Source organism: Hyaena hyaena, unplaced genomic scaffold (genome assembly GCF_003009895.1).
Source record: "Hyaena hyaena isolate Hyena2069 unplaced genomic scaffold, ASM300989v1 scaffold_261, whole genome shotgun sequence".
Lineage (NCBI taxonomy): Eukaryota > Metazoa > Chordata > Mammalia > Carnivora > Hyaenidae > Hyaena > Hyaena hyaena.
The window spans coordinates 272,448-298,682 of NW_024080893.1; the positions used below are offsets into that span (position 1 = coordinate 272,448).

The following is a 26,235-nucleotide window of genomic DNA, read 5'->3' on the forward strand; positions in this document are numbered from 1 at the left end:
TATTTTTGAGACAGAGAGAGACACAGCAAAAGTGGGGAGGGGCAGAGAGAGAGGGAGACACAGAGTCTGAAACAGGCTCCAGGCTCTGAGCTGTCAGCACAGAGCCCAACGCGGGGCTCGAACCCACAAATCGTGTGATCATGACCTGAGCCGAAGTCGGATGCTTAACCGACTGAGCCACCCAGGCGCCCCCTGATATCCTTCTTATACAGGTTTTGTTTTGTCTAGCTTTGTATTTGTTACAACCTTTTAAAGCAGAATGTGACTTGAGTACTACATTTTCACTCACAAAACTTGCTGAGTTAATTTTTGAACAGCTTTACAACATACCTAAGTAAGCTTGTAATTTTGCTACCCTAAACAATGCTTTTCTTTGGAAAACAAACCCCATAGACAATGAATCCCATCAAGTTGGTTCAGTTTAACATACTCATTTTTAGAGGCCTGTTACAGGTAATTGACAACTACAGGAGATAGAAGATTTAAAAAGTAGATCCTATACCACCTCACGCCAGTCAGAGTGGCTAAAATGAGCAAATCAGAGAACTCGAGATGCTGGCGAGGATGTGGAGAAACGGGCACCCTCCTGCACTGTTGGTGGGAATGTAAACTGGTACAGCCCCTCTGGAAAACAGTGTGGAGGTTCCTCAGGAAACTAACAATAGAACTCCCTTATGACCCAGCAATAGCACTGCTAGGAATTTACCCAAGGGATACAGAAATGCTGAGGCATAGGAGCACATGTACCCCAATGTTCATAGCAGCACTCTCCACAATAGCTAAAACATGGAAAGAGCCTAAGTGTCCATCAACAGATGAATGGATCAAGAAGATGTGGTTTATCTATACCATGGAATACTACATGGCAATGAGAAACAATGAAATCTGGCCATGTGTAGCAACATGGATGGACCTTGAGGGTGTTATGCTGAGCGAAATAAGTCAGGCAGAGAAGGACAAATACCATATGTTTGCACGTATAGGAGGATTAGGAGGAACTTGACGGAGGACCAAGGGGGAGAAGAAGGGCGGAAATGGTGGGGGAAAGGGAGAGAGGCAAACCATGAGAGACTCTTGAATGCTGACAAAAACTGAGGACTGGGGGGGGGGGGGGGGGGGGGGGATGGGCATGGAGGAGGGCACTTTGGGGATGAGCACTGAGTGTTATGTGGAAACTAATTTGACAATAAACTATTTGTAAAAAAAATAAAAAAATAAAAAAAAAATAAAAAAAAAGAGATATATAAAAAAAAATAAAAAAAAAAATAAAAAAAATAAAAAAAATAAAAAGTAGATCCTAGAAGGTGAAAAGTGTTTGAACCAATATTTTTCTTTTAAACATCAGGGGATAGCTCAGAACACTTCAGTGATAAAAAGTTTGGTCTTACTAAGGAATCTGCTAATTAGCTAAACACTTCAGACCTTACAGCTAACACTAAGTTACTTACGTCTTACAACAAATGCTACCTTGTCTTATTAAAATAAGCCACCATGGAACTAGATAGAAAAGAAAAACTAGCTGGGTTTTAGTTCCTACGTATCACAGTATCACACTCAGAAAGGGAAAGAAATCTTATATTCCCCTTAAGTGGTTCCTGTCCTGCCATACAGACTTTAAAGTGTTAACGAAAGTGAAGAAAAACATCTTTGAAAGTATATTGTCAGGGGAGATGAAGACAAAGTATTGAATACATGTACAGGTAATTCTTGGGGCACCGCTTAGTCAAGTTCTTCCATGTGTGACATGTCATCATCCCCTACGAGGGGGCAGCATCTCTTTGGTTACAGCAGCATTGCCATCATCAGTGGTGGGGACATCTTCATTGATACCAAGACCAAGTTTGATCATGTTGTAGAACCTGTTAGCACACGTCTGGGAATTCACTTTTGGCACACGTTGTTATTTCTATTGGGTGAACACCTGGAAGCAGTATAGTTAAACATACACCTATTTATGGTCCAGCTCAGGGCAAATTCACATAAAAATTTAAGAGAAACTGGCAAATAGTTTTTCTAAATGGATGTACCATTTTCCACGCCACTCCATAACGTATGCATGTCTCAGTTACTCCAGTTGTGCTCCTGCCCTGGCTTTGAATCAAGGTACATCTTAAAGCTACCACATTTGGGTCTAATTTATTATATAGGAAAACAATTGACTTTTGTATATTAACCTTGTGTCATGCGAACTTGCTATAATCACTAGTTCCAGGAGTTTTTTTTTTTTTTTTTAAATATCAATGATCATGTCATCTGTGAACAAAGAGAATTTTATTTCTTCTTTCCCAGTCTATATACCATTTATTTCCTTTCTCGTACAGTGTTGAGAAGGAATGGTGAGAGAGGGCGTCCTTGTCTGGTACCTGTTGTTAGTGGAAAAGCTTTGAGTCTCTCACCGTTAAATAGGATGTTAGCTGTAGGACTGTTGTAGACAGCCTTTATCAAGTTGAGAAAGATCCCCTCTATTCTTAGTTCAGAGTTTTTATCATGAATGGGTGTTGGATTTTGTCAAATGCTTTTTCTGCATCTTTTGATATGATCATGTGATCTTTCTTTTTCAGTCTGTTAATATGATAGATTCCATTAATTGATATGAAAATATTGAATGAGCCATGAATACCTGGGATAAATCCCTCTTGGTCGTGGTTTTTAATTCTTTTTATGCTTTTTTTGGGATTCAATTTGCTAATCCTCAATTTGTTGAAGATTTTTGCATCTGTGTTCCTGGGAAATATTGGTTTGTAGTTTTCTTGTAATGTCTTACCTGGTTTTGGAATTAGGGCAATCCTGGCCTCATAAAATGAGTTAGGAAGTATTCCCTCTGCCTCTTTTCTCTGCAAGAGGTTGTAGGCAATTGGTATAATTTTTTCCTTAAATTGTTAGAACTTACCAGTCAGCCCATCTCAGTCTAGAGTTTTCTGTTTTGGAAGGTTTTTAATTATTGATTCAATTTCTTTAATAGATATAGGCCTATTTAGATAATCTGTTTCTTCTTGTATGAGTTTTGGCCCATTATGTCTTTCAAGGAATGGGTCTATTTTATGTAGATTACCACATTTGTGGGCTGAGTTGTGATCCTTCCACTTAAAAAGAATATAATATGCCCCTCCACTTCCAGGTAAATGGTAGCAAATCATACGACTTCTCTTCTTCTTGGTTCCATCTTAGTAACATGCACAACTTGTCTTTCAAAGAGTGGTAGAATAGCGTATTTATTGAATCATGATGACCAATACTCTATGACTCCGTTCAGTCTGATTAACGTCTTCACAATATCAAGTTATTTCTTAGCTTCATTACAATATAAATGCCTTCTCATGTATTTTATTTAGCCAGTGTTGGATCTAGGGATGATGTCTGAGGGTAGAAACCAGGTCCATTTAACTCATCAAGTAAAATTTCAAATTCCACTTGTGTGGGGACATTTTATGAGATTTGGACCTAGTTTTAGGCAAGTGTAGAGAGGTAGGGAGAAGATAGGTGCCCCATAAATGATATAGCTTCCTACTGATGATTTTTCTAGAAGTATTTTTATTATACATGTTTTTCAGTTATTCATGCATTTTCTTTTTTTCTTTCACAGTCACAGGATTTGATCTGTGGGGTGCAGTAGTGGCAACAGGGGTGGTCTGCACGTTCTACTGCACACTGGTATGTCAAGAACATTATTTCTCCTTTCACTCTATCCATTTGCTTTGCAAAATGGAAGATTCCAGTAGTCGTGTTCTGCAAACTGTGTTTTTCATTTGTAATAACCTATTCTTATCTTCCGCAAGTGTAACTTTTTGTAAGAAATATTGAGTCTGGGGAAAAATTTGATTCTTTATAATAGAACATTGATCATAACTGAAACTTCTTTCTTTTATCTGAACCATTGTAGTGGTCCTGAATTGTGTCTTCTAATTAATCCTTACTGTTGCTAAATTATAGTTGCTTTTATATTATTCCTCTGCTCAGAAACCTGAGGTAGTTTCCCATTGCCTATAGGTGGGAGTTACAGTCAAAATATATAACAACCATACTGTATGGACACTGGTATTATCATGGATGCTAGTCCTTAGCAATGGTGCAACTCTCTATCATGGATGCTAGTCCTCAGCAGTGTGCATTCCTGACATACTAGGTCTTAAGACTTTAGTTGCTGGGTCTTTTACAAGATGGGTATCTGCAGGAAGGGATGTTTCAGCCAAGGACATAGGAAGTGGAGGGAGACACTTGGCAAGTGTTTGGCAGTGGCTAGTACAAAATGATTTTAGTATTTCAACAACTGGTATGACCTTCTATGCGCATACTTGATTGGATATCAGTCCTGCCTATGGGATAAAGTCTATGAAAATGCCTCTTGCAATTTGACTCTGAATTTTCTTCCCAGCAATCTACTTATAACATTCCACTTTGCTTCAAAATGTATATCTGGATACACTCAACATGCCATGTACTTTGACATTTTAATGTTTTTACCCATGCTGTTTTCTCTTCTGGGATGACCTTTCATTTTTGCCTGTTTCTATCTGAAGGCTTGGCTCAAATCTCACCTTCTCTTGAAGGTTCTCCCAAGCTTACAATCTGCCTTGAATGTACCTCTGGGCCCAGGTCCATGTTTTCATTATATCCAGCATAGCATATAAGCATGTAGATTATTAATAATGTCTGATAAGAGTATTAATCCTAATACACTTTTCCCCTCAAAGGGTGGTCTTAAAGCAGTTGTCTGGACAGATGTTTTTCAAGTTGGGATCATGGTGGCTGGATTTGCATCTGTGATTATACAGGCTGTAGTGATTCAAGGTGGGATCAGCACTATTCTAAATGATGCCTATAATGGTGGAAGATTGAACTTCTGGAAGTAAGTTGCTATTTACCTCATGATCAATAGAATTCTCCTTTTTTTTCCCCATAAAAATAATCTTTTTATTGAAGTAGTAAGTTTATATTAGACCTCTAAAAAATAGGTCTCTAAGAATGTAGTACAAAAAAAATGAAGCTGACAAGTTAATGTGTGAGGGGTTTCCACCAAGTCTTTAAGGAGTTAAAACAGTCAGATGGTTAGTTATATGGTACTTAGAATGGTTCTTCCTCCTGAGAAAGGACTGATAGCAAAAGAGTATTTTTCTTCCAAATATTAAAATCTGGAATTGGTTAAAGGGTGGGTAGGGAAATTAGAGAAGAGATAGTTGAGAAATAAGAAAAGGAAACCCTTAAGAGAAAAACACTAGAAGACCATGCTGCCATTTTGACAGTTTTTTGTTTCAAGCAGCCTAGAGAATTTTTCTATTGATATTGCCCTGAAAATATATAGTATATTATTATTATATCTGATAATTGTATATATGTATTGTTATATAAAATTATATATTATTTCTAGAAAATTTACTAGAAGAGTTATGACTAATATTTCAAGTGTCAATAGATTGTGTAATGTAACATCTTAAACAGTTATTCGGATTTCCTAGAGAAAGACCACTGGGGAAACTAGACATTTCATCCCAAATATATCACACAACTTAAAGGAATATTTAAAACACTTTCCACTGTGGTTTAGTAGTGTCATTCTTGTTATCATGTTCAACGTGGAAAGGGGTTCTTTTTGACATGGACCGGCATATTTCCTCTTTAAGCAGCCTACTTTGAGACAGGAAAGCTGAAATCACTGGCAAGAAGAAAGAAAAAAACATTTCTTACTTGGTGTCTCTCTTCTAGTGTTTGAAAATGGCCCTAATGTTTGAGAAGAGCTTTTTCAGAAATCGGACAGGGACGACATGTTAATTTGTAAAGATGAGCTGAATTATGACAAATCACTTTCAACTATTTTCTATTATTATTATTATTATCATTATTATATTATTACTAGTTCAAGATTCAGAGTCCGAGGAAGAGCACCTCCAATTATCCTAGCTTGGGCATGATTGCATACCTTAGTTGGGGCAGAGCAGGGCTTTGTATTGACAACCATTGAGACTATTTTATGGGGCAATGGTTGTTTCCCTAAAACTTATTTGGGTTGCTGTTACTAGAGGACCGGAGAATGGATACCAACAAGCAGAAACAACCAATGACCACTCAGAAGATCTTGATTACTCCCAACTCTTTTCCTAGTAGGCTTAGATTGAGGGGAGAGGGTATGGAACCAATCATTTTTTCTGCAAGATAATTATCACTTTGTATAAAGGCAACCCATATTGCTGCATTGAGGTAATACCTATACACTGATAAGAGATTCTTAAAAGTAAAATATTTGACATTTTCATGATGTTTACTTTGGAGGCTACCAATCATTAAATAATAATGAAAATCCTTATTGTGTATCCCTTGTTATTCTGACATGTTTAAGAATATGGTGGGCAAAATATCTGCTCTGGTGATGATAAAGAAGAGAAAGATTTTGTGTTGGTATTTTCTGTGTGATCTATATTTGTCATATATATATACATATATATATATGCATATGGCTCTAAAACCACTAAATTGGGTCTTCTAAATCTTGTCTTACTTCCCTCAAGTAGCTTGCTGAATCCTTTTGGTTCTTGACTTCATTAGCTAATATAGTAGCTGCTTTCTCTATGGGATAAAGGGTCAACACTCTTGAAACTCTTAAACTTTGATATGAAACTTAGAGAATAGAATAGAGGCTCTTATAATTCCATAAGAATGCCAGGATATGTATAAAATTAGAATACTTTCTTCAACTAGTCTTAAATATAAGATTTGAGATAGATTTGCAGAATTTCATAATTTTTTAGCAAGTTTCTTTGAAAGCCAATTTTGCAGAAATTTGTCATGCTCATACTGTGTATCATAGATTAATAGAATCATTCCTTCCAAGATAGTACATTAAGAAAAGTTAAAAGACATATCAAATATGGAAATTGATCTTTCTTTGTAACAATATTTTGGGCTTTGGTATATGTCATAAAGTGACTTTTCACTATTAGCATTTAGTATGTGCACACAGCATTTTAAGAAAGCATGATTGTACTGACATAGTAAGTTTAGAACGTGAAAGCCTTTAAACTGCATTATTTGACTGAGTTCTTGATCTTGAATATAAATTAGAAGTCTGACTGTACAAGTGCTAGAAGAGGAATTATATATGCATCATATAACAAAATATTTTTGTTAATTTTGTGTTCATTTCAGTACCATATCTATTGCTGTGGTGCACTTAGGAACTTCCCTTTCTTTATTGCTCTTTTTAGTTTCATACTCTTCTCTAATTACAGTATGGCAGACTTGTTTAAATAATAATTTCCTAAAGCTACAGAATGATTTTTATAAAATCTTGGAATAGTTAGAACATTCTTTTTTCCTCATTTCCACCCAGAGTTTCCAATTCTCTGAAATTATCCACTTTTATTTCACTGAACTTAAGCTAGAAATATTTCTACCTTTTTATTACTTAATAAATTTGTTCATATTTATATATGTATTTACATATTTACATAGATATACATTGATTGCTTCCAAAAACTCTTCTAGAATAATTTTCTATAGTTTTTTGCTTGTAGCTCAGATTTATTTTCTGTTTCTTTTTACTTAGTTTTGATCCTAACCCTTTGCAAAGACATACTTTCTGGACAATTATTATAGGAGGGACCTTCACATGGACCAGCATCTACGGGGTCAACCAATCCCAAGTGCAGAGATATATTTCCTGTAAAAGCAGATTCCAGGCAAAAATGTAAGCCAAACTATGGTATAGAAATCATTAATAACCATCAGTTGTCTTTATTGAAATTCTTTCATTAGGCAATTTTGCTCAGGTTTAAGTCTTATGTATCATGAAATTCCAAGAGATAAATTATACTTAGTTATAATTATAAAAAGATCAAGTAAAACAAAGTAGTACAGTATATTTTAAATCAGATATTTGAAGTAGTTATATGAATTATTTAGTAAAACAAATCTTATCAAATAAGGCTTTTATTGTGGAATTATGGAGGATAAAAAGGAATTATTGAGGATAAAGGTTATAAATACAAGGCTCTTTTCATGAAGGAACTTAATATCTAGCTAGGAAGACATATGCAAATATGCAAAAAGTGAAATAACACTAGAAAAGAATAACAGTTCTAGAAGGATAAAATGATAGAAGAAATGGTCAAGGACATTATATTGCCAGATGTGTTGGTGTGTTTTATTTTCGGACACAGTGATAGATTTATAGTTCTGCTCTAATACTTGCTAATTACATGATCATGGGCAAGTTACCTAGTCTCCCTGAATCTTAGTTTCTGAACTTAAAAAAAAGAGCATAAGAAATAGTATATATTTCATGAGAGGTATTGTAAAATGCTGTGTTTGGGACACACATGGTATGGGTCCAGTAAATGTGAATTCTATTTTCAATTCATAGGATGTGAAGGCAGAGGATGGGTGAGAGATTTCTCTCAAGCAGGCAGATCCTGAATAATGACCATATGTGGGCAGTGGAGAATAGTGGGAGAACATTCCACATAGACATTGATTTGAACATAGCCCAGAGGTCGGATGGACAACATGGTCAGGGAACCCTCAAGCCTATTGTGGCTTGAGCAAAGAGTACAAATGGTGGCTGGTTTTCTCAGGGACCCTCAGATCAGTGTGGTGACCACCATTCCCCATGCTGATAAACAAGGCGGACTGGGCCCACATGCATTTAGGAACTTAAAAAATCCCAAATACCTTAAGAGTAACAGCATGATTAAAGTAGGACAAGGAATGGCAATTCTATTTCTATTCAAAGGAGAACATGAAAATATTGTGGTGTCACCTGTCAGAACTCAATATATTGAAGGTAAATTGGTTTAGGTATTTTCTGTCTTTGGAAAATTCTGTAATAAAATGCCTACATGAAAATCAGCATAGTAATTGGATATAGAATCCCTCAAAAGTGAGCTGAAGGGTTCTGGTATTTATAGGAACTTTGAAGGAATGTAATTTATACATCCAGTAAGCCACTGGACGTTAAATCTATTCTAGAGCTGACACCTCTCCCAAATTAATTGTTCATATTCTCTCCTGTTTCTTTGGGAACATGAAACCCAAAAAGCCCAATTTTATAACTAAAGGACCAGAATTAGAGCTCTAGAGATTTCTTAATAAAAAATAATTTCTTTTGGGGCGCCTGGGTGGCTTAGTTGGTTAAGCGTCCGACTTTCGCTTAGGTCATGATCTCGCGGTTCGTGGGTTCGAGCCCCGCGTCGGGCTCTGTGCTGACTGCCAGCTCAGAGCCTGAAGCCTGTTTCAGTCTGTGACTCCCTCTCTCTCTGACCCTCCCCTGCTCACGCTGTCTCTCTCTCTCTCTCCTAGAAATAAATAAAAATATTAAAAAAAAATAATTTCTTTTGGAATAACCCAGTGGGTCTCCTTAACAAAGAAGATTGCTGAGCTCAGAGCAACTATTTTCTCCTACTTTTTAACATGGGCTCCCTAGGAAGAATGAATCCCAGCCAGAAAGTTAAGACCTACTGACATTGATTGACTAGGGATAGTATTAGATGTTGTTGATAAGAAATCTATTTCAATGGCATTAAAGTCAAAGAAGACTATATAGCAAAGTATTAAACCCATATATGAGCAAGGATATTAGAGCAGATAAGTGTCTGTGTAGATTTAGAGATGAGATATAGTTATTACATTATTTTTAGATAACAAAACATAGAGTAAATTTAGTCAATCAAGGAAAAAAGCTAGCAATCTGTTGTTTGGCACCTGTTGAAGGTAGGTTCTCTTGAAACAGTCTCTTAGATGGAAGTTGGCATGTGACAGCCTGTTAGAAAATCACCACCTGTAGAAGAAAATGAAGAGAAGGAAGCAGGTTTGACTAGAGAGAGAAGTTGGATTGTAATGCGTTCTCAGCCAAGGCCTTAGGGGAAGCTCTAAAGTTGTGCTAACTTATCAGATTTGTCCCAAATTAGGGTGAGGATATTGGCCCTTTAAACCTCTGAATCCACTAGTCGTTGGACACGGGTGCCCCTGGAAAGGAGGCATGACATTGAGGGCAGTACCTCTCTTCAGCCTAGAGCAGCTTGTTTCAGTATCCACTACAACACCCCTGGGAAAACAATGTAGTCATCCTAGTGAGTGAGAGAAATGTTAACTATTCAATTGATTACTAAGACATAGAACTCAATGATATTAATATTCATAATATTGATAACTACCATTTAACAAATGTTATTACATGCCAAACTATGTGATATGTACTATTTCATTTAGTCTTATAGCTCTGTGAGGTAGGCATTGTTATCTGTAGGTATTAATGAAGAAACTGAAGTTCAAAGAGGCTAAATTACTTGCCTATGGTCACATATAATAGATAGAATCACCATTTATGTTCAGGTCTGACTCCAGTGCTGTTTGACAACCTTTATACTCTCCCTTAACACACATCATGTATTATAATGGTGAACATTGGGAAGATACCTGCTCAAGGAATGCAGGTTTGCCTTTCCCACTTATTAGATGATGTTACAAACCACATTTAAGCAAGTCTGATGAGTTGCTATGTAGATGCTAACAATCTTTAGCAGTTTAGAATTGTGTTATTTTTAAAAAGAAAATGAGTAATAGTTACTACTATTTTGACTATTAAAAATCTTTATTTCATGATAAGAAGTCCTGAAGTAATATAACTAGGTATCATTATAAAGCTGTTAATACCCATGGAACTCTGACCAAGGGATACATTTATTTAATAGAGAAACCCCCATCTATTCCAAGTATCTCCAAATATATTGTTGATTGACAGCATAAGGAGAAGGTTAGGCTAGAATAAAATAGATAGCAGTTTTGATAACCAAAAGGTAATGTATATTTAATGAGTAATCATGAAGGTCTTTTCTGTTTATATTACAAGTTTCTTAATCTTTAGGATGGAAATTACAATTGTCATTTGCTAACTTCTTTAGGTCTCTCTACATCAATCTTCTGGGACTCTGGGCAATCCTTGCCTGCTCAGTGCTTTGTGGGCTAGCCCTATATTCCAGGTACCGTGACTGTGATCCTTGGACAGCCAAGAAAGTTTCTGCACCAGACCAGGTTCAGTACCATGTCTTTCTTACATGTGCATTAAGGATACCCAGGAAGCTTATTAGTGGGAGGAAAGAGTGTTCATGTTTTTGTAGAGAAACAGCAAATGAATACAATGTAATCATTGGCAAAAATTTATTTTAGCAGATATAACAAGAATGAAGAATGCTGTATCCAAGATTAAAATATTGAAGTACCTGGAAAAATTTCAAGCCAAGTGTTCAATAGAAATGGGGAGTAGAAATGTAAACACAGTTCAAGAAAAAAAAAAAAAAAACCATACACAGACCATGGTAGTGTAGAACATTTTACAGTTATTCTCTTATCACTTATTTATCAATGGTTTATCTTCCAGTGTTTAAATGATAGAGAAATATATCTAATGTGTGAACATTTATTGACTAACTATGCAATGAGATTCTGTGTTTACAGCTTTGTATGCTTTATCTCTTTTAATTCTCACAACCCTATAATTCTAATTTTAGAGATGAGGAAATGAGTGACTCTCAGAGAGATTACATAATTGCTCAAGGCCACAGAGCTAATAAATAAGAATAGCTGCAAGCACTCATCATACTATCATAAGTGCTTTATATAAACTTCAACTTTGAATCCTTATATACGCCACACACTGACGTAGGTGCTATGATTATTTCTCTTTCAAAGATGAGGAAACTGAGACACGGACAAGTTATGTAACCAGCTAGTAAACCTGGGGCCAGAATTCAAATTCAGACAGACTGCCACCAGAATGTTTGTGCCATATGCCACCTCTCAGAAAGTGTAGTTATAATTCAGATCCAGGACTGCTAGACTCTGAAGCTTGAGTTCTTGTTCGCAGAGTTCTTGATAACTCTTTTTTTTTTTTAAATGTTTATTTATTTTTGAGAGAGAGTGCATGAGCAGGGGAGGGGCAGAGAGAGAGGGGGACAGAGGATCCAGAGTGGGCTCTGCTCTGACAGCAGAGAGCCCTATGTGGGGCTCGAACTCATGAACCATGAGATAATGACCTGAGCCAAATCTTCGGGAGCTTAACCAACTGAGCCACCCAGGCACCCTCTCCCCAATTTTTTTTTCTAAGACTTGTTTGTAAATCAAGTGCCCAGGGGACTCATGAGAAAGAAGACAGACTGCATTTTAGGTTGGTGTAAATGCATCACATACTCCTAGAAAAACGCAACTTTGTGGAATTAGAAAATGAGAGCTTCCATGAGCTGTGCATCTCAACCCTACCTTCACGTGTAGACGTGTATCCTCCTGTTAATAAATAGATCTTTCCTATTTGCTCAGAAAATCTAAGAAGCATGTTTACTCTGAAGATGAAGGCACTCTTCCCTTACATTCTCTCTAGTGAAGAATATTTTGTTCTTTTTGTCAATCTTTATTGTTTGTAGTTTATATAATGAAGACAATAGGGATGATAAAAATGTTTCTAATTTATCTTATCCTATCCCCTGAACAATCACAACAAAAAATATCTACAATCTCCTAACCTTGAGATTCCTTGTCATACAATGATGGGGGGAAGGAGAGCGCCCCCCCCCCCCCCCCCCCCCCCCCCCCCGTCTTGCATGCATGCGCCTGTCATTTAGAGAGCCTGTGCTATTTTCTTTTTAAACAAAGAGGCTTCCTCCTAATTGGATGATTCCAGTGTTGTGTTGATTGTCCAATTAACAGTTCCCTGGGGATACAATGCACATAGGCACAGTCAGTAGAAAGTCAGATCGAAATCTTAACCTGAGGAAAGCAAAGATATATTTCTGTGACACTCTGCTGGACCTCACCCTGAGGAAGCAAGATTAGTGCTTAGACACAGTTTTACTACTTTTCTATCTGTCAGTCTTGCTAGTTCTACCTATACCTGAGGGGGTCATTCAGAATATAAAATATCACACCAAAAACTTTTGAGAAAGTTGATGATAGGGTAGAGGATTTCAGATCTTATAGCAGTAACAATGGAAACTTAATGTTTGCTTATGTATGGAATACTCCTTGTTACACTTTTAACATATCTTGGGAAAATTGGGTCTTGGTTTCATAGAGAGATAACTGCTATTCTCGCTTTCTGAGAATAAAAAATTAGTAAGCTTTGGATAAAGGGGAGAAATTCTTAAAACAACTCAACACAGACCCTTGTAACAGTGGGGGCTGTTCTTCCACATCCCATAACAAATTATTGTTAAATGAAATCAAAGAGGCTGATAAGATAGGACATGCCATCCACTCTATACTATCAGAGAAGGAATCAAGAGTGTTTCAATGCAAATAAAGGGAACTTTTCCTAGAAAATTATTCTCTTAAGATCCTTTTGATTTAAAAATTAGTTTTGCCAAAAGACTGGCATGTAACATAGTACTGAAGTAATACACTTTCTCATCCTAATTTAATATTTTTTTAAAGTAACTTATCAAAAAGTAAGCTGCTACCAGTAACTTTTCAAAAAGAAGCAAGTTTCAGAAATTTTCTGAGGGTACTCTCCCCTTATGACTATATCTCATACTGTATGCAGCTATAATTACCCTTTCAGTCCTGGGTAGTGAATGAAGTTCACAAAGATATCTTTGAGTCATCAAGTCAAGTTAAATTAACTTAATTATGCTATTTGCTTAAGCATAAGGGTATGTAAATATTTCCTTTAAATTGTTTTATTATTCTAAAGAATGAGAACAGATACCTTTTATCAAGCATTTGCTGTAGTCCATGTACTATACCAAGAGCTATAAATAGCTTGTCTAATATAACTTTTATAGCAAGTCTATGAGATTAGTATTGCTATAGTACATGTGTTCCATGTACTATACCAAGAGTTATAAATAGATTGTCTAATATAACTTTTACAGCAAGTCTATGAGATTAGTATTATTACCCCTATTTTACAGTCTTTTTTAAGTCTATTTTGAGTCAGAGAAATGAACAAAAACCACTTCTGTCTGAATCTAGAACCTGTATCCTTAACTACTGTGCTATTCTTTTAAATGTTAGCAATTAAAGAGTATAATTTTTCATATTTGGAGATTTCAATTATGTGGAATAAGTTCCTTTAGTTCTTGAAGAACACAAGATAGATGATGCATTATTTAATTTTACTTGATAGCAAATAACATTCAGGAGTAAATTTTGGAATTTTTCAGCTCATGCCATATTTGGTACTGGACATTCTACAAGATTATCCGGGACTTCCTGGACTTTTTGTGGCCTGTGCCTACAGTGGAACATTAAGGTATGAACTATGACTCTAACAATACGTGGTTTCCCTATTGGGATCTTTCTTTTGTTATTGGCTATTTTGGGGAATAAAGCTGAAATCTGGAAGTGAGCACAAATGGCGCAATGTGAGTAATCTTCATGAATCCTGTGGTCTCAGTCTCAGTTTTATCTCTGTGGACTAGCAGTCTATTATCCTGAGTCTCCACTTTTAACTTGGTCCCTGCTGTCAAATACATTATCACCTATCCTGGAGGGTCACTATAATAATGATCAGTTGATGGTAGTTTTCACTGATTATCAAAAATGGGTACTTATAGTCTCAGTTTAAAATGTATGGCTAGGTAGAGCATGGTCAAATGGAAAATTAGAATTAAAATCTCCTGTTATGTGCTGAATAATATACACTGTCCAAAGAACCTTATTCTGTGTTTGAAGTTATTCATTGCAGTTTCTTCCAGTGTTTGTGCCAGGGATTTTTTTTTTTTTTTTTTTTTTTTTTGAGAGAGAGAGAGAGAGTGAGCAAGCATGAGCAGGGGAGAGGGGCAGAGGGGGAAAGAGAGAATCCTATGTAGGCTCCTTGCTCAGCACAGAGCCCAGCACACAGGCCTTGATCCCATGATCCTGGGATCATTACCTGAGCCAAAATCAGGAGTCGGATGCTCAACCAACTAAGCTACCCAGCGCCCCTGTGCCAGGAAATTCTTGATTAACGTGTATAGCATATGTTAGTGAGGATCCAGGAAATTAATATTATTTATATTTATGACATATGTTAGTGAGGTTTTATGACAGTCCCTTCTCTGCACAAAGAAAAATAAGTTTTAAAGTCACTATAGTACTGTGCAGTCTGTAGATTCTTTCCATAGACACTGAAGATTTATTGCAAAATGGAAGCAACATGAAATTGTCCTTTTTCCCTGTTAAGTCTATAGATGTCGACTGAATCATTCTTAGATGATAACAGTTTCCAGAAAGAAGATGCTGTGATCATGAAAAATATAGTAGAAATCTGGTTATATTTCAGAAATGACAGTTTGTCTCCCCCCTTTTTACTCCTGCTTAAAGTATTATTAAAATTGAAATATTATAAATCAAAAGTTTGATTTTCTCTTACAGCACAGTGTCCTCCAGTATTAATGCCTTAGCAGCAGTAACTGTGGAAGATCTAGTTAAACCTCACTTCAGATCACTCTCAGAAAGGTCTCTCTCTTGGATTTCCCAAGGAATGAGTAAGTTTCCATGTTCACAATTCCATTTTAGCCCTGGGAGATGATTTTTAGAGATACCAGAATTTCTTTTTCATGGGAGACACAGAATAAGAACCTCTGACTGTAAATGTGTCTATACATATGCATGCCTATGACTAAACACAGTCATGCCATATTTGCAATCAAGATTTGAGAGACATTTCAAGCAATTAATTGTCAGGGGACCACAATGAACAATTTCCAGGGTTCTTATTTGGCTGTCCTTCTTTTTAAACTTCTTAGCTACAGAAAAAAAAATCCAACCCTTTTGCTTTTCAAAACTTTAGCCCACAGTTTTAAGAAATACCCTTAGTTTGGAGGCAAGGGCCATGCATTTTATTACTTAAGAGCACACTCTCAGTTTAAAGTACATAGTCTGTGTGCATGAATTGAAGATAAACAAAGTGTTATTATTTTTGAACCATCTTGATTGTCTATTCTGTCTGTACATGTAGACTGCCCTGAAAATAGTCAATAAAATTGCACAAGGAATGTTCATCTTCTATTTATAGATGTAGGACCTTATGAAGGGTTAAATATCAGTTGAATGGAAAGATTTAAAGACCCCAGGTCCCAGATGTCCCAAATGTAACAATCTGACTCAAAGAAAGCTGGCTGGTGTGCTTCATTCTTTGTTTTTGACATTTGTCTATACATGTTCTGGAAGGAATGACTAAAAAACTTGTTTTTTCAAAAGAATCTTTAACTTCAACCCAATAACACTAATAGACTGTCAAAGAAATAGTAAATAATATTCTATTTGGAACCATAATTCTATATGTAATTGTCTTGACTGTAGCCTGGAATAAGTACTTAATTTATATTCTTCAGTGTCCCTTACATTTAAATAACATTGCATCATTTTATTATGTAACAATTTTAATCCTAGAGCATAATTTCAGAATGATACAATGCTTCCCAAAGAATATTTAGATTGGTTTGTTATAGGATTGTCGAAACTGTGTGGTTTTAAATAGAAGTTTTGAAGCCAGACAGACCCAATCTTTCTCACCAGTTTATTAGCTTTAAGCAGATCCAATAACCTAATAGAGCTTAAATTTCTTTATATGGAAAGTGAAGTAAAAAGTACTCACCTTGCAGGTACAATGAGGTTTAGAAATAATGCATACAAAACAAGAGGCACTAGCTTGTGTTCAAGGAAGGTTGTTGATAATGATTAATAGCAAATCAACTCTGCTAGTGTAGATGAAGTTTTTGTTTACTTTGAAGGGTTATGTAAAATCATTATCTTGAGGTATGTACAATAAAGGTATCATAGAGTGGAACATGGCAAATGATTTGAATGTGTTTCCATTAACTTTGAATACCAAAACCCACAATGCTGACCATCCATGAGCAATCAGATATAGAAGAATCAAGCTAAATATGTTGGAAATACCATTTACATTAGAATTTAGAGGCATAAAAATCATTGCATCTCAAGCTCTTTGCAAAAACTTAATGTAAGATTTCCATTCAGGTACAATAAGGTCATTCACCTAATATAATTAACAAAGTCAGATAGATATAAGTAATTCTAGTGTAAGTCAGATATAAGGAATGCACTAATTTTATGATGAACAAAGCTATCATTCATTTTTTTTTTGTTTTGAATTTTATGTGTGGGAAATTACATTGACTGACTTCAGGTGATTTGTACTGAATGAAGGTCTTCAAAAATAAAAATCTGTGTGTGTGTGTGTGTGTGTGTGTGTGTAAATTTTCCTATAATTTAAAAAGCAAAACATGTACTTGGACAAAATCTGAAAAATACTGAAAGCCAAAAGAGAAAAAAAATCCCATAATCTATAATATAGCCAACAGTGGTAGCTCAAGAATTTCTATAAAGTTTGAGGAAACAATTTGGTAAAATGCGTAATATCATACTTGTCTTTGATGCTTTCTTTCATGGCTAGTTTAACAAGAAAGGGTTGGGTATGTTGATTGAGATTACAAGAGGGATAAAGGTCCTAAACCACCTCTTGGTGTGGACTAACACTTCTCATGAGAAATGGACACTTCAAATCAGAACACTCTAATTTCTGATGCTTATTAATCCCCTCCACCATCATGCTGTACAGAGCAGAGCTGGATTGTGTCCTGTTTCTGGCAAACCGAAAACAGAGACCTGAGCCTTCCTTTATAAACAAATATTTACAGAGGATTAGATTAATAACACAATAGTTCTTAGCTTTAAAGTCTCTGTAGTTAATGCTAGGGATTTTTCACTTATGTAATCTAATGTAATTAATCCTGAGACACAATATCAGAGTTTTCTTTCCTCTTTGTGCACTGCTGATCTTGTAGGAAAACACCCCTTCCATTTTTTGTGTCTGGCTTTTATGTATGTGGCCACTTTTCACCACAATCATATTAATTACTTTGAATCAAAGGTATGGTTGCTTATTCTATTGAGAATTCTAATCCTCTGGGTCTGAATTTTACACTGGCTTTTATCATCTAGGTGTGTTGTTTGGAGCTCTGTGTATTGGAATGGCTGCAGTGGCATCACTGATGGGAGCTTTGCTACAGGTAACAGCTGATTCTGGAAAGATAGAGTCCTAATCACTGGATTCTTCTTGTTTTTTAAATGTTGCTATGACCATCCTTCCAGACTTTTTTATTCATATGTATGAACCCATATCAAGGAGCAGAGATGACTAAATTCTTTAAATTATTTAAAATTAAACTTTCTATTTTGATATAATTTTAGATTTACATGCAATTTTAAGAAATAATACAGAAATATTTTATATACCCTTTACCTAGTTTTCCTCAATGGTATGAGATTTAGAATGATGTTCTTTTTTCCACCCTTCCCCATGGATGTCTAATTGTAAAGACTATCTTTTTTCCATTGTCTTGCACCTATATAAGACATCAGTTAGGCATATTTGTGTGGATATATTTCTGGTTTATTTATTCTGTTCTATTGATCTGTGTGTCTGTCCCTCTGTCAATACTACACAGTCTTGATTTGTATAGCTTTATAATAAGTCTAGGATCAGGTAAACTAATTCTCTCCACTTTATTCTTACTTTAAAAAATTGTTTTAGCTATTCTAGGTCCTTCGCCTTTCCGTATAAAGTTTAGAATAATCTCTATATCTAAAAAAATGTTGCTTAGATTGTGATAGGATTGCATTAAATCTGTATATCATTTTGGGGAGAACTGACATCTTTATTATGCTGAGTTCTTTGAATCCATGAATATAGTATATTTCTTCATTTAATTAGATATCTGATTTTTCTCAACGCCATTGTGTAATTTTCAGTGTACAAGTTATGTATATATGTAGTGAGATTTACACCATAGCATTTCATTTTTAGAATTTAAAAAAAAGTTTTTATTTTAATCCCAGTAAGTTAACATACAGTGGCATATTAGTTTCAGATATACAATATAGTGATCCAACAATTCCATACATTACCTGGTGTTCGTCATGACAAGTACACTCCTTAATCCCAATTACCTGCTTAATCCATCCTCCCACCCACCACCTTCCCTTTGGTAATCATCAGTTCCCTATAGGTAAGAGTCTATTTCTTGGTTCCTCTCCCTCTCTCTCTCTCTCTCTCTCTCTTTCTCTCTCTCTCCTTACCTTTGCTTGCTTGTTTGGTTTTAAATTCCACATATGGATGAAGTCATATGGTATTTATCTTCCTCTGACTGACTTATTTTGCATAACATTATACCCTCTAGCCAATATTGCAAATGCCAATATTTCATATTTTTTTTTATGGCTGGCTAATATTCCACTACACACACACATGCAAATACACACAACAACACATGAATGTCCTTTCACCAGTCAATGGACACTTGGGCTACTTCCATATCTTGGCTATTATAAACAATGGTGCTATAAACATAGGGGTACATGTATCTCCTTAGGTTAGTGTTTTTGTGTTCTTTGGATAAATACCCAGTAGTACAATTACTGGATCATAGGGTAGTTCTATTTTTAATTTTTTGAGGAGCCTCCATACTGTTTTCTAGTATGCTTTCCCATCAACAGTAGAATGCACCAGTTTGCATTCCCACCAGTTGTGCACAATGGTTCCTTTTTCTCCACATCCTCACCCATACTTACTGTTTCTTATGTTGTTTTTAGCCATTCTGATAGGTGTGAAGTAATATTTTATTGTAGTTTTTATTTGTATTTCCCTGATGATAAGTGATGATATCTTTTCATGTGTCTGTTGGCCAGTGTCTTTGGAGAAGTGTCTGTCCATGTCTTGTGCCCATTTTTTATTGGGATATTTGTTTTTTGGGTGTTGACTTTTACAAGTTCTTTAAATATTTTGTATTCTAACCCTTATCAGATATATCATTTGCAAATATCTTTTCCCATTTAGTAGGTTACCGTTTATGGTATCAATACCAGTTTTGTGGATTGATTCCTTCATTCTGCAGCAGCTTTTTATTTTGATGTAGTCTCAATAGTTGATTTTTGCTTTTGTTTCCCTTGCCCAGGGGACCTATCTAGAAAAAAGTTACTATAGCCAATGTCATTAACATTATTGCCTGTGTTCTTGGGCTCACTTCGGCAGCACATATACCAAAATTACTGCCCGTGTTCTCTTCTAAGATTTTTCTTGTTTAAGGTCTTATATATAACTCTTTAATCCAATTTGAATATATTTTTTAAATGGTTATTTTATTTTTGAGAGACAGAGCATGAGTGGGGGAAAGGGGAAGGAGAGAGAGAGAGGGAGATACAGAATCTGAAGCAGTCTCCAGGCTCAGGGCTGTCAGCACAGAGCCTGATATGGGGCTCGAACTCTCGGACAGTGAAATCACAACCTCAGCCGAAGTCAGACACTTAGCTGACTGAGCCACCCAGGTGCCCCTGAATTTATTTTTCTATACTGTGTAAGAAAGTGGTCCAGCTTCATTCTTTTGCATGTAGCTGTCCAGTTTTCCCAGCACCATTTGTTGAAGAGACTGTCTTTTTCCCACTGGATATTTTTTCCTGCTTTGTTGAAGATTAATTGACCATATAATTGTGGATTTATTTCTGTGGTTTCTATTGTGTTTCATTTATTTTTGTCTATTTTTGTGACCATAGCATACATACTGTTTTGATTACTACAGCTTTGTAATATAACTTGAAGTCGGAATTGTGATTCCTCCAGCTTTTCTTTGCTTTTCCAAGAGTGCTTTGATTATTTGGGGTCTTTTGTGGTTCCATGTAAATTTTAGAACTGTTTGTTTTAGTTCTGTGAAAAATGCTATTAGTATTTTGATAGGGATTGCATTAAATGTGTAGATTGCTAGGGTAGTATAGACATTTTAACAATACTTGTTCTTCTAAACCATGAGCATGGAATGTCTTTCCATTTCTTTGTGTCATCTTCAGTTTCTTTTATCACTGTTTTATAGTTTTCAGAGAACAGGTCTTTCACTTCTTTAGTTAGGTTTATTCCTAGTATCTTATTATTTTTGGTGCAATTGTAAATGAGATTGTTTTCTTAATTTCTCTTTATGCTGCTGCTTCATTGCTGTATAGAAATGCAACAGATTTCTGTACCTTGATTTTGTATCCTGTAACTTTACTGAATTTATTTATCAGTTCTAGGAGTTTTGGGGTGGGGTCTTTAAGGTTTCTGTATATAGTATTATGTTATCTGAAAATATTGAAAGTTTGACTTCTTCTTTATCAATTTGGATGCCTTTTATTTCTTTTTGTTATCTGGTTGCTGTGGCTGGGACTTCCAGTACTATGTTGAATAAAGTGATGAGAGTGGACATCCTTGCCTTGTTCCTGACCTGAAACAGTCAATTTTTCCCCAGTAGATATGATATTAGCTGTGGGTTTTCTTGTATATGGCCTTTATTTTGTCGATGTATATTCTCTCTAAACCTACTTCAGTCGGAGTTTTTTTTTTATCATGAATGGATGTTGTATTTTGTGAAATATTTTTCCTGCATCTATTGAAATAATCATGTGGTTATTATTTCTTTATTGATGTGACATATCACATCGATTAATTTGCAAATATTGAACCACCCTTGCAACCCAGTAAGAAATCCCACTTGATTGTGGTGAATGATTTTTTAAAATGTGTTGTTGGATTCAGTTTGCTGGTATTTTGTTGAGGATTTTTGCATCTATGTTCATCAAAGATATTGATTGGCCTCTAGTTCTTTTTATTGTGGTGCCTTTATCTGGTTTGGTATCAGGGTAATGCTGGCCTTATAGAATGAAATCAGAAGTTTTCCTTCCTCTTCTACTTTTTGGAATAGTTTGAGAAGAATAGGTTAATATTTGGTATAATTTACCTGTGAAGCCATCTTGTCCTGACCTTCTATTTGTTGGTTTTTTTTTTTTATTGCTGATTCAATTTTTTGCTGATAATTGGTCTGTTAAAATTTTCTATTTCTTCCTGTTTTCAGTTTTCATAGATTATATGTTTCTAGGAATTTTTCCATTTCTTCTAGGTTGTCCAATTTGTTGGCATATAGTTTTTCATAATATTCTCTTATAATTGTTTTCCTGTGGTATTGGTTGTTATTTCCTCTCTTTCATTTGTAATATTATTTATTTGAATCCTTTCTCTTTTTTTCTTGATAATTCTGGCTAGAAGCTTATCAATTTTATTAATATTTTTAAAGAACCCGCTTCTGGTTTCGTCAATCTGTTCTACTATTTTTTTTTTTAGTTTTTATATAATTTATTTCTTCTCTAATCCTTATTATTTCCTTCCTTCCTTCTGTTGGTATTAGGTTTAGTTTGTTGTTTGTAGGTGTAGGTTCAGTTGTTTATTTGAGATTTTTCTTCCTTCTTGAGGTAGACCTGTATTGCTATAGACTTCCCTCTTAAAACCACTTTTGCTGTATCCCAAAGGTTTTGACTATTATGTTTCATTTTCATTAGTTTCCATGTACTTTTAATTTTTTTCTTTTATTTCCTGGTTGACACACTCATTGTTTAGTGGCATGTTATTTGTGGTTTTCCAGATTTTTTCTTGTGATTGACTTTTAGTTTCATAGCGTTGTGTTCAGAAAAGATGCATGGTATGACTTCTATCTTTTTGAATTTGTTAAGGTTTGTTTTGTGGGTTAATATGTGATATGTTCTGGAGGATGTTCCATGTGTACTCAAAAAGAAAGAGTATTCTGCTGTTTTAGAATGGAATGATTTGAATATATCCATCTGGTAGTGTGTGATTCAAAGCCATTGTTTGCTTGTTGATTTTCTGTTTAGATGATCTGTCCATTGATTTAAGTAGGGTGTTAAAGTTTTCCACTACTATTTATTGCTATTGATTATTTGCTTTATGTTTGTTAATAGCTGCTTTATGTATCTGGGTGCACCTTTCAACTGTCTAAGTCTTATTTATTCTTCAAGTTTCAACTTAAACTTCCTTTCTGTTCCCGGATAAGTTTAAGTTATCTTAAAGTTATCTGCCACATATTCGCAGAGCACTTTGTGTTTCTCTTATCATGTATTTATTTCCAGTATCATATTTTATTGCAGTTATTTATTTAATGTCTGTTTTACTAAATAGTGTATAATTCCATGAAGGTAAGAATTTTGACAGTGTTGTCCAACACTGTATCAAATATCTGGTATCTACTGTAGCGCTCAGGACATTTAATAAATTCAAGCTGAATGTACCTATTTTGTACCTATTCATAAATATCCACTTATCAGATTGCCCCAAATGCTCCCTGGACCTACTCTGAGCACCTGCACTCTCCCTCTGGGACTTCTGGACCTCCCCATGTTCCAGAAAGTTCAAGGTCAATGTTGGAAAAGCAGGTCCTCCAAACTCCTTCTTTAGAGCTAAGGCTTGAGTCCATTCTGGTTTGTTATTGCTTAAGGCATACCAGTTGTTAAAATAGCTTGATCTCATCTTGATTATATGAATGAATGAATTATGTCCAGATACTCCAAGCTTATCTAGTATAGCTAAGCCTTAACCAAAAAAACTCCTCTGAGTGTGCTTTCCTCTCTACTCTGCATGATTGCTTATTCTTCTGTAGTCTGCATTATTACTTATAGCTTTTATTGTGGTTAATTTCCCTTTTACCATATATCAACTCTGGCCTGAGTATATACAATGGGGTGTTCTAGGAATATCATCATAACTCCAAGACAGTTTTTGCTTGCTTCCTCTCTAACATAGCTATTATTTCCTGAGACAGATCTTTTTTGGGATATATTCCTTGTGTCTCCAAAACTGGCTCACAGATCACACTGTCATAGCCAGTAGGTCGTTCATGGGTCGTGTGACTTATTTCACATTATGCATTGAAGTTTATCTCCCTTCCTCCTGGGCTCTGGTTCAGGAGAAGTTGTGAAATGACTCCTTAGGATGATATTCTGAGCCCATATTCTCCTCAAACAGTAATTCTTTGTCATCTGTATACACACTTCCTTCTGTAGTCCAAAAGGTTGGCTTTTTAATTGTTTTTAATCTAAGATTGCCATCTGTATCCTATAAAATTTGTCTTAATTCATTATTTTTTCTTTGATTTGCTCATTCTGTTTTATCAAGTCCCTTTACTCTTTAGACAAACTAATGGATCCCCTAATCCTTCTTATATGTTTCTGTCCACTATTAAAAATTAGCCATTGGAGGGGCGCCTGGGTGGCTTAGTCGGTTAAGCATCCGACTTTCGCTTAGGTCATGATCTCACGGTTCATGGGTTCGAGCCCCGCATCGGGCTCTGTGCTGACTGCCAGCTCAGAGCCTGGAGCCTGTTTCAGTCTGTGACTCCCTCTCTCTCTGACCCTCCCCTGCTCACGCTGCCTCTCTCTCTCTCTCCTAGAAATAAATAGAACATTAAAAAAAATTTTTTTAAATAAAAAAAAATTAACCATTGGATTATTGGGAACTCACATCTCTTGGAATTTTTAGCTATTTGGATAATTCCATTAGTCACATTGTAATTTCTTTTGGCATCTACACATCAAAGCAAAGTTATCCAGCTATATTTTAAATATTTTTCTACATGATTTGATCAATCTTTTTTTTTTTTAATCATGGTTTTCATTCTAGTTCCATTCTTAGGGAATCAAAGATGGTGTTGGGTTTCATTGCCATCTGCTCACTTAGGAGTACTGTCCCACAGTCTTGTTTTGCATAAGATTTTGAGACTATCAAAGGACAAAGGAGTAATGTGATCGATTATTAACACCTGCAAGAACAGTTGGGAGGAGTAGTGTCCCTCTTGTCTTATGCATTCATATAGGTGTTTCCATTGTCTATGACCCTCTACCTTCTTTATATTTTGCTTCCTTTATTGAGGTAACTGAGTGAACCAATTAATAGTTGAGACTGAGAAACAGAAGCTTCCAAGTTCTGATGACCTATTTGCCAATCACAAGGCTGCCATGGTTTTCTGGAGAGGCTGACTAAATTCTCATTCTGATGAAATTTTCTTTGAAACATTTTAACTTGGTTTATGAGATTGCTAATTGCTGACTTTTTGTTATTTTTGTAGGCAGCCCTCAGTATATTTGGCATGGTTGGAGGACCACTTCTGGGCTTGTTTGCTTTGGGCATTTTGGTTCCCTTTGCCAACTCAATTGTAAGTATAAAGAGTGAATATGAGTAAAGCTTAATTTCCCAAATATAGTAGTGGCTCTATAATTTTTTTTTCAATTGGAAAGATATAGTTCCTTTGATATCTGTCATTAGTGACTTGATGACTTAATTACACATCTTTTTTTTTTAATTTTTTTAATGTTTTTATTTATTTCTAGGAGGGAGAGAAAGAGACAGTGTGAGCAGGGGAGGGTCAGAGAGAGAGGGAATCACAGACTGAAACAGGCTTCAGGCTCTGAGCTGGCTGTCAGCACAGAGCCCGACGCGGGGCTTGAACCCACGAACCGCGAGATCATGACCTAAGCAAAAGTCGGACTCTTAACCGACTAAGCCACCCAGGCACCCCGATGACTTAATTACTCATCTTGACTTTGCTAGGGTGTACAATAAAGTACAATGCACTGGAATTATGCATGTTTAAAGCTAAATGGAGACTACCAAAACAACATATATTATCAATATTATTTAACTAAATAATATATTATTATATAATTATATAATTAAAATATAATATAGAATATTATATAATATAACTAAAGGGTATATGTTGTGAAACATATTATATGTAATATATTATAAATATTATATACCTGAAGGAGCAACTCTTTTTGTGCACTTATCTTTTTTCCCTTCTTGAAAATTAATCACTGGGATTGATTTATTTATTTAAAATTTTTTAAATGTTTTATTCTGAGAGAGAGAGAGAGAGACAGCGTGAGCAGGGTAGGGTCAGAAAGAGAGAGAGACACAGAATCTGAAGCAGGCTCCAGGCTCTGAGCTAGGTGTCAGCACAGAGCCCGACACGAGGCTCAAACTCAAGAACCGTGAGATCATGACCTGAGCTGAAGTCTGACACTTAACCGAGGGAGCCACCCAGGTGCCCCAACCACTGGGATTTAGAGAAAGGAGATCAGCAGGCTCATATATGAAAGATTTAAGGGCAAGTGATACTGAGTTCAGACTTCAGGTCTCCAGAACTGTAAGAGAATAAATGTCCATTGTTTCAAGCTGTTGCAGCAGTCACAAAAAACTGTACAAGTATTTTACATGGCCAACAGCTAGCCCGAGTGCTAAGTCATGACAGAGAGAAAAGGAGCAAAAGCTGACTTCCTAAGGTCATAATCTTGAAACACCATTATTTTAAATCTCAGGTTTAGGTGTAGGAGAAACCAGGATGCTCTGACCACTTATTATAGTTCCTAGAGGCTATT

At 35.7% G+C, this 26,235-nt stretch overlaps 1 protein-coding gene across 1 annotated transcript in view; it reads left to right on the plus strand.

Moving 5' to 3' along the window:
• The window catches only part of SLC5A8 (solute carrier family 5 member 8), a 49,684-nt gene that overhangs the window by 10,123 nt on the left and 13,326 nt on the right, over window positions 1-26,235 (plus strand). The window contains exons 4-11 of the mRNA XM_039245596.1: window positions 3,584-3,651; window positions 4,692-4,846; window positions 7,538-7,678; window positions 10,890-11,019; window positions 14,142-14,230; window positions 15,334-15,446; window positions 17,929-17,996; window positions 24,921-25,007. Coding sequence (XP_039101527.1) covers window positions 3,584-3,651; window positions 4,692-4,846; window positions 7,538-7,678; window positions 10,890-11,019; window positions 14,142-14,230; window positions 15,334-15,446; window positions 17,929-17,996; window positions 24,921-25,007 — 851 coding nt within the window. The remainder of the gene's footprint in view (window positions 1-3,583; window positions 3,652-4,691; window positions 4,847-7,537; window positions 7,679-10,889; window positions 11,020-14,141; window positions 14,231-15,333; window positions 15,447-17,928; window positions 17,997-24,920; window positions 25,008-26,235) is intronic.